This window comes from Ptiloglossa arizonensis, chromosome 6 (assembly GCF_051014685.1).
Source record: "Ptiloglossa arizonensis isolate GNS036 chromosome 6, iyPtiAriz1_principal, whole genome shotgun sequence".
NCBI lineage: Eukaryota > Metazoa > Arthropoda > Insecta > Hymenoptera > Colletidae > Ptiloglossa > Ptiloglossa arizonensis.
Genome location: NC_135053.1, coordinates 13,292,674 through 13,309,427, shown reverse-complemented (window position 1 = coordinate 13,309,427; position 16,754 = coordinate 13,292,674). Strand labels below are relative to the sequence as shown.

Below are 16,754 nucleotides of genomic sequence, written 5' to 3'. Positions count from 1 at the left end.
TGACAGTAATCTAAGTCTTGCGCAAGATAATTCTATTCGTGTATCTTATATGTATGTCTCGATAAAGGTGGAAGTACACGTTGTAAGTTCAAGTACGCGGGAAGCACAACGATGAAACTTATTTGTATCGAACAGTCAAATGAAATGATATTACATATTTCAATGAAAATCTATGATTTCCTGAAGTTCTCACTTTACCTTTTCTACATTTTGCAAAAGAAAGATTATCTTACTTGAATTACAATTCTCCAGCTTATTATCAATAGGTGAGACAAAATTCGTATTGCCGCATCATTTCCCGCCTAAAAGAATAGGTGTTCCCAAATCTATCCTTTCGCATATCCTGTTCCATAGAAATCAATCTTTATGTGAAGTATATCGTTTGTATTTACATAGATACCGCCTGATACATTGTAAAATGAGATTTAAGATTACACATAAAGTATTTAAATTCAATAACAACAAAATGTGTAAAATATTTAAGTAAATCGTTGAAATGTAATATATCAAAAAAGACAAAGTTTTAGAAGTTAATCATAAAAAATGTAAACACGATTTATTGGTCTATACACAATAATGGAGTTATGAGTACGAGCATCAAGAAAATGTACAATAGGAATTATGTTTGTTAAAATACTTATTTGATGAAAAAATGTTTTATATTAAAGCTCCTACAGGACAAGTGTCGCTTCATATTTTAGAAAAATGCGTTCTTGCCAGATTAGAATATTTACAATTACTTTACCAAGCTAAAGGTCATGAATTTAATGGTAATTTTGAATACTTATTAGAAAATTCAATGTATGATAGAATTGGACATTTTTCATTGCGGTAAGTGGATATTCAGAGAATTGTAATAATTATTAATTTTACTTTTCTATAAGATAAAATCTGATTACTTTGAGTAAGTAATTAAATTAGAAACTTTAGCTTCACAATTGGTTAATTTATTTATTTTAGATTATTAACATCAGTGTCGCACGATTTGTGGAATTATTGGATCATCAGAGAAACACTATTGTTTCAAAAAAGACTGTACCATATTTTACCTAGGCAATTACATAGATTATTAAGAAGTATCATACGTCAACTAAGGTTATTTACAGATAAAGAAAAATTAATTAATAAAACATTAATTGATATATGTATTTTCTTATCAAATCAGCCTGTTTTTAAGCATCTTATATCAAAAAGTCATGAAAAAGATTGCAATCTTTTTCAAACTAAAGGTATGTGTCAAATAAATATAATTTGTTATTTAAACATACAGTAATTGAAAAATTATATTTGTTCTTACTTTATCAAGTGAGATATGAATTAGTACCAAACTTAATAAAAGAAAGAAAATTAGAACTAAATGCTGGGTATGCCATTGTATATTGCTCATCATGGAAAGAAATACTCCCATCGCTATTTTGTACATACATGACTAAAGAAATAAGATGTATGAAATCGAAAGCACAACACACTATAAATCATGATGTTAGATTTGATTATTTATATCAAAAAATTTACTATCAAATATTTCAAACAAACTATAAATATGGACATGTAACTGTAGATAATATAGACACAGAAGCAAGATATTTTCCACCTTGTATGCAACATTTGCATACAAAATTACGGAATACACATAGACTTAGTCATTATGCTCGTTTGCACTATAGTCTTTTTCTAAAAGATAGTGGAATGCTCCTCGAAGATGCTATAAATTATTGGAAAGAAGAATATTCCAAACCACATTCGTGTTCTTCTATCTGTTCACACCATTGGCAATCAAGTGAACGCAAATTTGTATATAGCATTAGACATCTTTATGGTTTAGAAGGGTCTAGAAAAACCTATAAGTCACCCAACTGTGAGTTTATGAGTGTAAGTAAAATTTTGGTCACATCAAAAGGATAGATACTTTTTTAAAACTGTAAGTTGCTTTTTTCCAATCATATTACAGGCAAATGTTTGTGGCCCAATGTACGAAGGAGGATGTCCATTTAAAAATTTTGATACAAATACTGTAAAAAAACTTTTATGCTCATCATTATCGGATGATCAAGTAACAAAACTATTAAACATTATGTCACCTCAAAATCCTCAAATTGCATGTGCAGAATTTTTCAAAATGCTTAATCCAAGAAATAGTGATAACATTATTATAAATAGTCCATTACAATATTACTTAAGTATGATTAATAAAATTTGACTACATAAAATTTCATATTTCAATGCACTAAACATCTGGGACTCACAGTAGTAATCATAAGTTTTGTTCATACACCACATGTCACTCGTTATTTTAATCGAATGATTAATGAATAATGACAAATATTTCTATTGCAAAAATATTAATTTTTTTATTAAATTAAATTATGTACATATTATCGTTAGGGTATTAAACTTTTAAATATGTATAATAAATAAATAATAAACATAACATTTTATTTACTATACAAATGTTTCTAAAATTATGAATATTAAAAATTTTTCAAAGCATTTTCTACAAGTGTGTATGTCATATTTTGTACATGTATGCAAGTAACACCAAGTTGACTTACATCAACAATATTTCTATGTTCATCATCAAAAAATAACATATCTTTGTAATTAGCACCTGAAGCCTTTTGTATTCTGAAATGAAACAATTTATTTTAAATTGTTCATGAAAGTTAAATGGAAGTAAAATCATTTAAACCACAGATAACATCTCTTATTTAATTTGATTTATACAAAACTTACTTAGAAAAATGGGTTACTTTACTTCCTGGATATATCTCTTTATACTTAAAATATTTGTCCCAATTAAACAGATTTAACAATTGCTTAGCACCTTGAATTTCTGAAGTACGTGATGCAACACCAAGTTCATATCCTTCATTTGATAACTGTTTTAAAATGTCTGGCACGTCTTTGTAATAGCGTATAATTGTACCATGAGCATCTACAACATCATTACCTTTTCTGAAATATCCCTATTGATAATGAAACAAATTCAATATTCCCGTTTTTGTAAATAATTATAAAATACTAAAACTTACTTTTTAAATGGAAGAGTAACATGAGTATCTACCCAAAATGGCCATAAAGTATAATCTGAAATATCAAGTATTTATATTACTGTTTATTACATTTGACTTACACGATCAATAGATAAGACAATATTTTATAACATAAAAGAGTAACATTTCCTATATTTTTCTAACCTAAATCAAAAACAATTATTTTAGGTCGCCGACTCATTTTGTATATTCTTTGAACAATTTTAATAATATAAAATAACAAGAATTATATAAAAATCAATATAAATAAAAATAGAGATTTTTCTATGATATAACTTCTAATATCTCAAACGTAAAATGACGATGCAATAATTGACATTATCAGCAAAATACACGTGACTACACGATGAATGAATACACTACACGACATATTACACACATATCAATACATTACATGACAGTACAGGATCTCAGATTCCCTACTACAGCGCAGTGATTCGCTGAAGTTTTTCTAATATTACTGAGTAGAGCGTCAGTTCTTCATATTCCTTTTTCTGCTAGTAAACCAATAGTATAAAAGCTCAATCAGAGCAGTAATAGGAAACCTGATGTCCTTGGTACAGTGTCGCCATATTATATAGTATCTTTGATTTGCAATGTAGGATACATATAAAAATTAGAAACAAAGAAGAGAAAAAAAATCGAGAAACATCAACATCAATCTTGTACTTTCATTGCCGATCAAAATTAATTTCTGTAAACGAATTAATGATTTATATTTCATAAATAAGGTGCATATTGCAAAATTAATGTTTGGAATATGCGTAAATGTTAACAACAATCGCGGAAAGGAACAAATATTCACCGAAACGGTTCGCTTTCGCAGATTTCGCAATATCTTGACATTTATTTATCATAATTATTAACAACCGCCGTTGGACCGTAGATTAAACAATTATTAACGATGTTCCGGTATAAATAATGGTTAAAAAGCTATAAATTTGTTGAAATAATCGTTAGATGGAGCAATGACAATCGAAGTAACCGTGCGATAAAATAAATGAATATTTCTCTACATATCGAAATTATAGTTTGTATTTATGCGTATACATTCTGAACGCTCAGTGACACACATATGTCACACGGCAATGAAGTGGGTTGCCATCTACTAGAGAATAGGTGAACTACACTTAAGGTGTGAAAACACCTGGCGGAGAAACGCTCAAGTTTGTCGAGGAATTGTTCTGAATTTTATCAATAGATAGCGCCACGAGCATAAATTTACCGACATTAAAGATAAGTAATTCCATTTGAATGATATTCCCTACCGTGCGATAAAATAAATAAATATTTCTCTACATATCGAATTATTGTTTGTATGCATGCAAATATATTCGGAACGCGCAATTCCAAACATTTGTAACGTGGTAATTATATGGGTTGCCGTCCCTTGGAGAACATACTTGTTAATTTTCGCGATTGTTACTAACATTTATGCATGTTCCCAATATTAATCGAACAATTTGTATCTTATTTATGCATTATAAATGATTATACTTATAGAAATTAATTTTCATCGAGATTCAAAGTAAGAACTCCTTTAGTAAAGTTTCAAAGCATGAAAAGTAATAATTATCTATTTAGTGCAATAGTTTAACATTTATTTAATTCTCATAATTTACACAATACGCGTAGAAGTTGTATTTTTTACTGAAACGTGCTGAATTTCGATTAATCGCTTTTCTATATAGAAAAATCATCGTGATAAACACTTGTGAGTCGATAATCGATACGCGTAGCCTTCATTTCGAGGTATCAAAGATTTTTTTAAATGTATAAAGGAAGGCTAGAATGCAGAGAAATTTCATTACGCTAATTTCGTTTAACTTTACATTTATTCGAAAGATGATACATACGAAACTTTGTACAGAAATATTTATTTATTTTATTGCACCGTAGGGAATACCATACAAATGGAATTACTTATCTGGAATGTCGGTAAATAATGCTCGTGGCGCTCTCTATTGGTGGAAATAAGAACAATTCCTCAACAAACTTGAGCGTTTCTCCGCCAGGTGTTTTCACACCTTAATCGCCGTGTGACATATGTGTGTCACTGAGCGTGCGGAACACATATCCATATATACAAACTATTTTTTCGATATGTAGGGAAATATTCATTTATTTTATCGCATGGTTACTTCGATTGTCTTTGTTCGATCTAACGAATATTTCAAGGAATCGATGGCTTTTAAACATTGTTAATAATTGTTTAATCTACGGTCCCACGACGATTGTTAATAAATATGATAAATAAACATTAAGAAATTACGAAATCTGCGAAGGCGAACGGTTTCGGTGAATGGTTGTTCATTTCCGCGATTGTTACTAACATTTATACATGTTCCGAACATTTATCTTACAATATGCATCTTATTTATGCATTAAATATGATTGATTCGCCTACAGCAATTAATTTTGACCGAAATTCGAGGTATGAACGTGTTTCTTAATGTTTCAAGGCATGGAAAGTAACAATTGATTATTAGATACATTAATTTAACATTTGTTTCGTTCTTATAATTTTCGGATTACGCGTGGAAGCTGTATTCCTTATGTAAAAGCGTCGAAATTCAATTAATCGCTTTTCTAGATAGAAAAATCATCGTGATGGACGTTTGTGAATCGATAAACATTTCCAGCCTTGACAATGTCGGTTTGATCTCAATAACAACAATTCCATCGCGAACAAAGAATATTTCAACGAAATGATATTTTAAGCCATTATTTATAATAGAACATTGTTAATAATTGTTTAATCTACGGTCCTACGACGGTTGTTAATAAATATGATAAATAAGCATCGAGATATTGCGAAATCTGCGAAGGCGAACGGTTTCGGAGAATGTTTGTTCATTTCCGCGATTGTTATTAACATTTATGCATGTTCCCAATATTGATCGAACAATATGCATCTTATTTAGGCATCATAAATCATTAGTTAGTTTTCAGAAATTAATTGTGATCGAAAACGAAAGTAAAATATTGATATTCATATATTTCTCGATTTGCAACCTAAATTAATCTTTATAAGCAAATTATTCATTTACAATGCAAAGGAAAATGCATTTTGTAACATTACTATTCCCAACTTTTACAGTGCAAACCATTAATTAGTTTACAAATGTTAATTTTCATAAAAAATGGAGAAATATATGTATACCAAACTCTTAGTTAAATTTTCCGATAAAATTTAATTCACATACTGTAACATAAAAGTTCGGAACGTGGAAAAATGTTTATAACAATCGCCTAGAGACATAAACATTCGCTAAAGCAATTCGCCTTCCCAGATTTCGCAATATCTCGATGTTTGTTTATCATAATTATTAACAAACGTCGTAGGACCGTAGAGTAAACAATTATTAACAATGTCCTAGTATAAATAATGGCTTAAAATTTCATTTCGTTGAAATATTCTTTGTTCGCGAAGGAATTTTTCGCTGAGATCCAACTGACATTTTCAAGGCTACAAGTATCGATTATCGATTCACAAATCTTCATCGCGATGATTTTTCTATCTAAAAACGCGATTAATTGAATTCCGGCACTTTTATGTAAAAAACACAACTTCTACGCGTATTGTGTAAATTATAAGAATTAAACAAATGTTAAATTAATGTATTTAATTAACAATTGTTACTTTCCATGCTTTAAAACTCTACGAAACACATTTTAACATCGAGTCTCGATCAAAATCAATTTCTATAAGTTTCTTAATTAATTGCAATACATATATAAGATGAACATTGTTCGATCAATATTGGGAACATGTATAAATGTTAGGAACAATCGCGGAAATGAACAAACATTCACCGAAACCGTTCGCCTTACAGATTTCGCAAAATCTCGATGTTTATTTATCATATTTATTAACAACCGTCGTAGGACCATACTTTAGAAAATTATTAACAATGTCCTAGTATAAATAATGGCTTAAAATATCATTTCGTTGAAATATTCTTTGTTCGCGAAGGAATTTTTCGCTGAGATCCAACTGACATTTTCAAGGCTACAGGTATCGATTATCGATTCACAAATCTTCATCGCGATGATTTTTCTATCTAAAAACGCGATTAATTGAATTCCGGCACTTTTATGTAAAAAACACAACTTCTACGCGTATTGTGTAAATTATAAGAATTAAACAAATGTTAAATTAATGTATTTAATTAACAATTGTTACTTTCCATGCTTTAAAACTTTACGAAACACATTTTAACATCGAGTCTCGATCAAAATCAATTTCTATAAGTTTCTTAATTAATTGCAATACATAAATAAGATGAACATTGTTCGATCAATATTGGGAACATGTATAAATGTTAGTAACAATCGCGGAAATGAACAAACATTCTCCGAAACCGTTCGCCTTCGAAGATTTCGATTAGATCGAACAAAGACAATGAAAGAAACGGTAAGTGACCTTGCGGAGGGTATATAAGGAGCCCCCGGTTGTTTAAAATTTCACTCTTCCTGGAGCCTCCGAGGTGGACCGATCTCTTCGTTTTAGGTTTATGGAAGGGGGACCCCCCACCTTGGTAACCGGTACTGGCCGCCGGTAGGCGGTGGTCAGTACTGGCGACCATTCTCTCAATCCTTTCTTTGGTTTTTAATTGTTTCTTTTTGTAATTTATTTTATTTGTTCTCTGATTTTACTTTGTACTTGTTTTTCCATGTTTATTTTTTTGTCATTCTTGCCTTTATTTCCTTTGTTACTGCATGACTGTATTTAATCACTAACCAACTTCATTTCTATTTTCTATCATTTTTCTATCATGCCTTGACTTTAGGTTTCACTTAGGTAGGCACACCGGAGAACGAAGAACGAAGAACGAAGAGGACACTATCGTCGCAACCGCCGTGGGATCTTTAGTTAAGCTTGGAATAAGTTAATTTTAAGGACACCGTGTACAAATATCTGTTATCTGTCAAGCAATTATCTAATCTTTAGCTTATTTTTGCTCGCTTCCTCGTTCCTCAGCCCGGTCACCACTGCTTGTTGCATAAGCAAGTGACCGGCCGTGTAAGTGATCCGAACGGTCGATCGCCGTCTCTTCTGGTGCGTCCGCTTCCAGAGAGAACATGCTGCGAACACAGGGGCAGGTGTTCGCATCGGTCCCTGTGGAAGCCCTGTGCCATAAGACCCTCTCTTCGTCATCCTCCGTAAGTTAGGTCCACGCTTTGCGTGGTTCCTGACGCGGAGTTGGGAGAAACGGGGCACTCTATATGAGTGGACGGCGTCGTGCATTTCCTCTTTAATCGGGCCCACTGAGGGGAAACGGGGCCGACCTAGTAGGATCAACTCCACGGTTCGCGTCGCGTATTTCCGAATTTTGCCTAATTTTTCCATAATGTAATTGCTCGGCAGAATTAAACGGGGAGATCGAAGGAACATTGATTCCTTCTATCTCTACAGTTAGAATAAGTTAGTTTTAAGGGTGTGATCTGCCAAGCAATTATCCAATCTTTAGCTTAATTTTGCTCGCTTCCTCGTTCCTCGGTCCGGTCACCACTGCTTCTTGTACAAGCAAGTGGCCGGCCGTGTAAGTAGTCCGAACGGTCTATCGCCGTCTCTTCCGGTGTGTCCTCTTCCAGAGGGGGCATGTTGCGAGCACAGGAGCAGGCATTTTTGCCGGTCCCTGCGAAAGCCTCCAAAATAAGACCCTCTCGTCGTAAAGGTGGAGAAACGGGGCACTCCTCTAGGGGAGTGGTAGGCGTCGTTCGTTTTCTCTGGAATCGGAACCACGGAGGGGAAACGGGATAGACCTATTAGGACCAACTGCACGGTTCGTGTCGCGTCTTTCCCAATTTTGCCTAATTTTTCCACAATGTAATTGCTCGGCAGAACTAAACGAGGAGATCGAAGGAACATTGATTCCTTCCATCTCTTTGGTTTAGTATCTTCGTTTGTATCGCGTGTCGAGGGAGATCGATGGAACTTGGATTCCATCTATCTCTCTCCGGGTCTCCGCTCGCAGCAACCTCCACGTGGTGAGACCTGGTAATCGGTATTACTCCCGACGAACAATAATTATTCGTCGTGGGTAGTACCGAGCTAATCGGCTGCGAGTTTAGAATAGTAATTTTTACGGTACAGTAGAGTACTTTCCGGTACAGTACTTTCCACAAGTAGAGTACTTTAAAGAACAACATTTTTGTAATGAGTATGAAAGTGCGAATATGTTAATGGATCGAAGAAAAGCGATTGTATTTCCGATGAATTGATGTATTGAAATAAAATCAATTTCACTGATAACAGAAACTTTACTTTGTCCATTATTTGTTTCCATTTCTTTAACCCGATCCTATCAAACTGCTAAAACTACTCAAAACTATATGTCCTCGACTATCATGTTCTCCTGATACAAAGAAAATCGGGATCCATGATTCAGAAATTCGTTCGAAAGTCCAACAAAATTTCGATTCGCGGAAATTCTTGGAATTTTACGTCAATTCTAAGAATCCGCGAAATCGTGCCACTTCCTCGCATATCGTATACTGACACCAACAGTCCCAAAATCAAACATTTTCTAAAATTTATGCCTGAATTTCAACCTTTGGTATCAGGAAAATACAAAAAATTTCGATTCTTCAAGTATTAATCAAATGTTAAATTGATATATCTCATAGACAATTATTACTTTCCATGCTTTAAAACTTTAAGAAACATCTCTTTACTTTGAAGTTCGATCAAAATCAATTGCTATAGGCGAATCAATCATTTTTGATGCATAAATACGATGCACATTGTTCGATTAATATTGGGAACCAGCGTAAATGTTAGTAACAATCGCGGAAATGAACAACCATTCACCGAAACCGTTCGCCTTCGCAGATTTCGTAATTTCTTAATGTTTATTTATTATATTTATTAACAATCGTCGTGGGACCGTAGATTAAACAATTATTAACAATGTTTAAAAGCCATCAATTCCTTGAAATATTCGTTAGATCGAACAAAGACAATCGAAGTAACCATGCGATAAAATAAATGAATATTTCTCTACATATCGAAAAAATAGTTTGTATATATGGATATGTGTTCCGCACGCTCAGTGACACACATATGTCACACGGCGATTAAGGTGTGAAAACACCTGGCGGAGAAACGCTCAAGTTTGTTGAGGAATTGTTCTTATTTCCACCAATAGAGAGCGCCACGAGCATTATTTACCGACATTCCAGATAAGTAATTCCATTTGTATGGTATTCCCTACGGTGCAATAAAATAAATAAATATTTCTGTACAAAGTTTCGTATGTATCATCTTTCGAATAAATGTAAAGTTAAACGAAATTAGCGTAATGAAATTTCTCTGCATTCTAGCCTTCCTTTATACATTTAAAAAAATCTTTGATACCTCGAAATGAAGGCTACGCGTATCGATTATCGACTCACAAGTGTTTATCACGATGATTTTTCTATATAGAAAAGCGATTAATCAAAATTCAGCACGTTTCAGTAAAAAATACAACTTCTACGCGTATTGTGTAAATTATGAGAATTAAATAAATGTTAAACTATTGCACTAAATAGATAATTATTACTTTTCATGCTTTGAAACTTTACTAAAGGAGTTCTTACTTTGAATCTCGATGAAAATTAATTTCTATAAGTATAATCATTTATAATGCATAAATAAGATACAAATTGTTCGATTAATATTGGGAACATGCATAAATGTTAGTAACAATCGCGAAAATTAACAAGTATGTTCTCCAAGGGACGGCAACCCGTATAATTACCACGTTACAAATGTTTGGAATTGCGCGTTCCGAATATATTTGCATTCATACAAACAATAAATCGATATGTAGAGAAATATTTATTTATTTTATCGCACGGTAGGGAATATCATTCAAATGGAATTACTTATCTTTAATGTCGGTAAATTTATGCTCGTGGCGCTATCTATTGATAAAATTCAGAACAATTCCTCGACAAACTTGAGCGTTTCTCCGCCAGGTGTTTTCACACCTTAAGTGTAGTTCACCTATTCTCTAGTAGATGGCAACCCACTTCATTGCCGTGTGACATATGTGTGTCACTGAGCGTTCAGAATGTATACGCATAAATACAAACTATAATTTCGATATGTAGAGAAATATTCATTTATTTTATCGCACGGTTACTTCGATTGTCTTTGTTCGATCTAACAAATATTTCCAGAAAGTGATGACTTTCAAGCCATTATTTATACTAGAACAATGTCAATGATTGTTTAATCTACGGTCCCACGACGCTTGTTAATAATTATGATAAATAAACGTCAAGATATTGCTAAATTTGCGAAGGCGAACGGTTTCGGTGAATGTTTGTTCATTTCCGCGATTGTTACTAATATTTATGCATGTTGCCAATATTGATCGAACAATGTGCATATTATTTGTGTATTGCAATTAATTAAGAAACTTATAGAAATTGATTTTGATCGAGCTCCGAAGTAAAGAGATGTTTCTTAAAGTTTTAAAATATGGAAAGTAATAATTGTCTATTAGATATATCGATGTAACATTTGATTAGTACTTGAAAAATCGAAATGCATACTTCCTTGGCGACAGTGTTCTCCTCATACCAAAGGATGAAATTCAGACATAAATTGTAGAAAATGTTCAATGTTGGGACTCTTGTTGTCAGGAGTATACGATATGCGAGGAAGTGCCACGATTTCGCGGATTCCTAGAAATGACGTCAAAATCTAAGAATTTCTGCAAATTGAGACTCTGCGGGATTTTCAAATGAATTTCCGAAATTTTGCTAGATCTGTCGTCGATTTTGGGCTTTGCTAACAGGAGAACATGATACTCGAGAAGGTATTCTTATTCGGGGGTTTTTGGAAATGTCGTGAAATTCCAAGAATTTCCGCGAATTGAGATTTTGCGGGATTTTGGAACGAATTTCTAAACTTTTGCTAAAATTTTTCGTTAATTTTTGGCTTTGGTAACGGGAGGACATGATACTCGAGAAGGTATTCTTATTCCGGTGATTTTTGGAAATGACGTCAAATTCCAAAAGTTTTTGCGAATTGAAATTTTGCGTAATTTTCGAATAAATTTCTGAACTTTGGCCAAATTTTTCGACGATTTTGTACTTTGGTAATTTAGCAATTTGATAGGATCCGGTTAAGGAATTGGAGGCAAATAATGACTAAAAAGAAGCTTTTGTTGTTACTAAAAATGACTTTATTGAAAGATATCAATACATCGGTGATACAATCTCATTCTTTCGTTTAATTAACATACTCAAGCATTCATACGCACTATAAAAATGTTACTTTTCAAGGTATTCAACTTCTTCTTATCTTAAATAATCATTCTAAATTCGCAGCCAATTAGCTCGATATTACTCGCAGCGAGTAATACCGATTACCAGGTCTCACCACGTGGAGGTTGCTGCGAGCGGAGACCCGGAGAGAGATAGATGGAATCAAAGTTCCATCGATCTCCCTCGACATGCGATACAAACGAAGATACTAAACCAAAGAGATGGAAGGAATCAATGTTCCTTCGATCTCCTCGTTTAGTTCTGCCGAGCAATTACATTGTGGAAGAATTAGGCAAAAATTGGGAAAGACGCGACACGAACCGTGCAGTTGGTCCTACTAGGTCTATCCCGTTTCTCCTCCGTGGTTCCGATTCCAGAGAAAACGAACGACGCCTACCGCTCCCCTAGAGAAGTGCCCCGTTTCTCCATCTTTACGACGAGAGGGTCTTATTTTGGAGGCTTTCGCAGGGACCGGCAAAAATACCTGCTCCTGTGGTCGCAACATGCCCCCTCTGGAAGCGGACACACCGGAAGAGACGGCGATAGACCGTTCGGACTACTTACACGGCCGGCCACTTGCTTGTACAAGAAGTAGTGGTGACCGGACCGAGGAACGAGGAAGCGAGCAAAATTAACACATTGCCGACCGATCGGGGAGATCTCCCCATTTTGAAGAAAGTCGGTGCCCGACCGATCGGGGAGATCTCCCCGTTTTGACTTTAGCAACGCGTTTCTCGTTTTCTGTCGAAACGATCACCGAAAGGCGGTGATCAGTACTGGCGACCACTCACTTAATCCTTTCTTTCTTTTGTAATTTTTTTCATTGTTTAATTTATTTTACTTGTTCTCTGATTGTAATTTGTACTTGTTTTTCCATGCTTATTTTTTTTCCATTAACCAACTTCATTTCTATTTTCTATCATGCCTTGACTTTATGTTTCTCTTAGATTTTTCTCGTCGCATCCCGCGTGGGATCTTTAGTTAAGCTTAGACTAAGTTAGTTTTATAAGGCCACCATGTACGAATGTCTGTGCTCTGCCGAGCAATTATTCAATCTTTAACTTATTTTTGCTCGCTTCCTCGTTTCTCAGCCCGGTCACCACTGCTTGTTGCATAAGCAAGTGACCGGCCGTGGAGGTGGACCGAACAGTCGATCGCCGTCTCTTCTGGTGCGTCCGCTTCCAGAGAGAACATGCTGCGAACACAGGGGCAGGTGTTCGCATCGGTCCCTGTGGAAGCCCTGTGCCATAAGACCCTCTCTTCGTCATCCTTCGTAAGTTAGGTCCACGCTCTGCGTGGTTCCTGACGCGGAGTTGGGAGAAACGGGGCACTCTATATGAGTGGACGGCGTCGCGCATTTCCTCGAGAATCGGGCCCACCGAGGGGAAACGGGACCTAGTAGGATCAACTCCACGGTTCGCGTCGCGTATTTCCCAATTTTGCCTCGTTTTGTTCGTCGATGTAATTGCTCGGCAGAACTAAACGAGAAGATCGAAGGAACTTTGATTCCTTCCATCTCCTTGGTTTAGTAATTTCGTTTGTACTGCGTATCGAGGGAGATCGATGGAACTTTGATTCCATCTATCTCTCTCCGGGTCTTCGCTCGCAGCAACCTCCACGTGGTGAGACCTGGTAATCGGTGTTGCTCGCGACGAACAATAATTCTTCGTCGCGGGTAGTACCGAGCTAATTGGCTGCGAATTTGGAATGAGTTTTATCATTTCTATTATACATACTTGGATTAGTTACTTAAAGTATAAGAAAAATTGTATATTGCAACGTAGAAAACTTTTGTGACGAATAAGTATGTATGAAACTAAAAATATGACGACGAAAAGCTGGTATATGATTGTAACTGGAAAAAAATATGTATGTTACGTTAAATAAACTAAACATATTCAGAATGTTTCGAGTTTCTTAATTACAACTTTCCTCCCTCTTTCCTGAATTGGTATAAATCACTTCACCAATCATTGAAAAAAGGCAAATCCAAAAATTTGCGGAATAAGAATACCTACCTCCTCGGCTACCGTGTACTCATACCAAAGTCTCGAAAACGACGGAAATGTTAGCAAAAGTTCATAAATTCGTTCAAAAGTCCCGCAAAATTTCAATTCGCAGAAGTTCTTGGAAATTGACGTCATTTCTGCGAATCTGTGGAATAAGAATTCCTCTAGTAGCGCAGTTTGTGGCTATTCGGTTAAGTTTGTCGAAGAATGATGTCTATTTGCGTCGCCAGATGGCGACTCAAAGACTATATTTGCATTCTACAGGTTTAAGTCACGTTTATTTATAAATTATCAAATAATTGAAGTACTTTGATAACTTAAGTTAAATCAATTCGTACTATAGAATTACTAGCAACTGAAAAATTTAATAATTTATCTTAAATTCTTATATTATATTAAAAAGTTATTCACCTCATTGGATTTGCTATCAACACACCAACTGGACTACTTTTGTAGTGTGTCATGACTATTATTCTTGGAAAAACGAACCCTTAATTACATAATAATAATAAAATCTAGAAATAAATGAAGTAAACAAATGTTACAGTGTGTTATATTTACTATTGTTAGGACGAAATATAACTAAAATTTTAAAAACAAATATGTTAATCGTATATTTTAAATTGCTAATTTTGTGATCTGTGAAATTTCCAATAAAATTTTTAATCTGTAAAAATTTTGTGTAATAATTCTACATAAGAATTTTGAATTTTTTAAAAATATATTACTAATTATTAGTAATGATATGACAGTTTTTTAACCCTGAAAAATATAAAGATTTGTATTAAAAGTTAAAACTTTTGTCTTCAATTTTCTGAATGCTAGTAATATCTATTAACTGTATAAGCCTCTGTTACTAGAAGAATTGATGACAAATCTACAAAAATAACTGAATATCATGTTTGAAAAGTACATTTATTAGATAAAATTAAACATTTATTGGAGGAATATATCAGTTTGCAAACACTAAAGTCTCACTTTAGGTTTAACATTTTTGTGATATAATTGGTTGTACTAATTTCATAAAAATGATACAAACATTTATATTTTTTGACTTGGAAACAACTGGATTAATTGGAAAAAGTATCATGCCAAAAATCACAGAACTGTCACTAATTGCAGTATCAAGAAGTACTATATGCAATACTATGAAATCTTTACCAAGAGTATTGCATAAATTAGTTCTACCAATACATCCATGTAGGCAAATTCCTAAGCACATTAAAATGTTAACAGGTATTTAAGATTAAATTACAGTTGACAAACGATTTACATTATATTATTAATTTTAATTTACATAAATTCTTCATAATTTAATATCTTTATAATTATAGATTTATCTGATGAAAATCTAGAAGATGTTCAATCTTTTAACTGCAAGACTTATGACTTAGTTGTAAATTTTATAGATCGACTGAAAGCTCCAATTTGCTTTGTAGCTTATAATGGAAATAATTTTGATTATCCAATATTTTTATCGGAGCTTAAAAATATAAATAAGGTATTTAGAATTTTGTGTAATAATATATTTGTTTTTATAAATTTATGATTTGATTTTTATGTTATAGGTTCTTCGTGAAGATATTCTCAGCATTGATATGCTTCACCTAATTAAAGATTTCTTTGCAATTAAAAAAAATTCAAAAGGGCAAGCAAGTGATGCACAAGTTAATACTGTTAAACATTCCAATACTGAAAGTGTTAATATTCTACTCAATGATGGTTTAGATACAATATTATCTGATGCATTAGATTCTGTTATGAGTTCAAACTGCAATAATGATAACAAAAATAAATCCAGTGTTAGTAGTATGCCTAATACTCCAAAAACCAGCTATTATAAAAAAATACAAACAATTAATGAAAAGACACCTGAAAGTCAAATTGTAAAAGTGAAACATTATGAAAAAAAGTTTTATTATAATAAAGTAACTAGTGTAAGAAGAAGATTAGATTATACAACCAGTCAACCAATTAACTTTAAGTTATCTAGCATATCTGAACACATTTTAGGTATTGCACCTAAAGCTGCACATACAGCAGAAGGAGATTGCCTTACTATGATACGCTGTGCAATTGAGTTAGGAATTTTTTTTGCTGAATGGTCTGATTCCAAAGCTGTACCTATGATTAATCACAGCATAAAATAGTAATTGCATGCAATTTTAACTAATGTCTACTTTAATATACTTATATTTTGAATAAATGATAACATATAATATGTATATGAAAAACATGTATTAAAAATATATATTTAAAAAATGTTAAATAATATGTTTACATATATTCTGAATACAAATATACAATAACATGTAAATATATATTAAATAAACATGTAAATATATATTAAATAAACATGTAAATAGAAGAGACATATTGACATTGAAAAATAGTAAGTAAAACAGATTTTAATATGTATACAAAA

At 33.2% G+C, this 16,754-nt stretch overlaps 3 protein-coding genes across 7 annotated transcripts; 2 read left to right on the top strand and 1 right to left on the bottom strand.

Annotated features, from left to right (window-relative positions):
* Window positions 1-412: 412 nt before the first annotated feature.
* Window positions 413-2,485, top strand: LOC143147960 (DNA primase large subunit). Its single transcript, XM_076313732.1, has 4 exons — window positions 413-831; window positions 961-1,229; window positions 1,307-1,872; window positions 1,952-2,485. Exons 1-4 carry the CDS (start codon window positions 653-655, stop codon window positions 2,198-2,200), a joined length of 1,263 nt encoding a protein of 420 aa, XP_076169847.1. The 5' UTR covers window positions 413-652; the 3' UTR covers window positions 2,201-2,485.
* Window positions 2,416-3,612, bottom strand: LOC143147961 (magnesium-dependent phosphatase 1). Of its 5 annotated transcripts, none has more exons than XM_076313737.1 (4): window positions 3,448-3,612; window positions 3,033-3,087; window positions 2,734-2,935; window positions 2,416-2,625 (listed from the first exon to the last, which is right to left on the bottom strand). In XM_076313737.1, exons 2-4 carry the CDS (start codon window positions 3,052-3,054, stop codon window positions 2,472-2,474), a joined length of 378 nt encoding a protein of 125 aa, XP_076169852.1. In that variant the 5' UTR covers window positions 3,055-3,087; window positions 3,448-3,612; the 3' UTR covers window positions 2,416-2,471. The 5 variants fall into 5 exon arrangements, with proteins under 5 accessions (XP_076169852.1, XP_076169850.1, XP_076169851.1 ...); XM_076313735.1 differs by having other exon boundaries at window positions 2,734-2,950; window positions 3,448-3,610; XM_076313736.1 differs by lacking the exon at window positions 3,448-3,612 and adding an exon at window positions 3,198-3,411.
* Window positions 3,613-15,156: 11,544 nt separating this feature from the next.
* LOC143148229 (uncharacterized) lies at window positions 15,157-16,621 on the top strand. The gene is made up of 3 exons (XM_076314341.1): window positions 15,157-15,565; window positions 15,664-15,830; window positions 15,898-16,621. Exons 1-3 carry the CDS (start codon window positions 15,358-15,360, stop codon window positions 16,477-16,479), a joined length of 957 nt encoding a protein of 318 aa, XP_076170456.1. The 5' UTR covers window positions 15,157-15,357; the 3' UTR covers window positions 16,480-16,621.
* The last annotated feature ends 133 nt before the right edge of the window (window positions 16,622-16,754 follow it).

Coding starts and splice junctions, on each gene's coding strand:
- LOC143147960 (XM_076313732.1), top strand. CDS start 653: ATGTTTTATATTAAAGCTCCTACAGGACAAGTGTCGCTTCATATTTTA. Junction 1,230..1,306: donor CAATCTTTTTCAAACTAAAG/GTATGTGTCAAA, acceptor TACTTTATCAAG/TGAGATATGAATTAGTACCA. Junction 1,873..1,951: donor CCAACTGTGAGTTTATGAGT/GTAAGTAAAATT, acceptor ATCATATTACAG/GCAAATGTTTGTGGCCCAAT.
- LOC143147961 (XM_076313733.1), bottom strand. CDS start 3,234: ATGAGTCGGCGACCTAAAATAATTGTTTTTGATTTAG. Junction 3,088..3,197: donor AATAATTGTTTTTGATTTAG/GTTAGAAAAATA, acceptor TTGATATTTCAG/ATTATACTTTATGGCCATTT. Junction 2,626..2,733: donor AAAGTAACCCATTTTTCTAA/GTAAGTTTTGTA, acceptor GTTTCATTTCAG/AATACAAAAGGCTTCAGGTG.
- LOC143148229 (XM_076314341.1), top strand. CDS start 15,358: ATGATACAAACATTTATATTTTTTGACTTGGAAACAACTGGATTAATT. Junction 15,566..15,663: donor GCACATTAAAATGTTAACAG/GTATTTAAGATT, acceptor TTATAATTATAG/ATTTATCTGATGAAAATCTA. Junction 15,831..15,897: donor AGCTTAAAAATATAAATAAG/GTATTTAGAATT, acceptor TTTATGTTATAG/GTTCTTCGTGAAGATATTCT.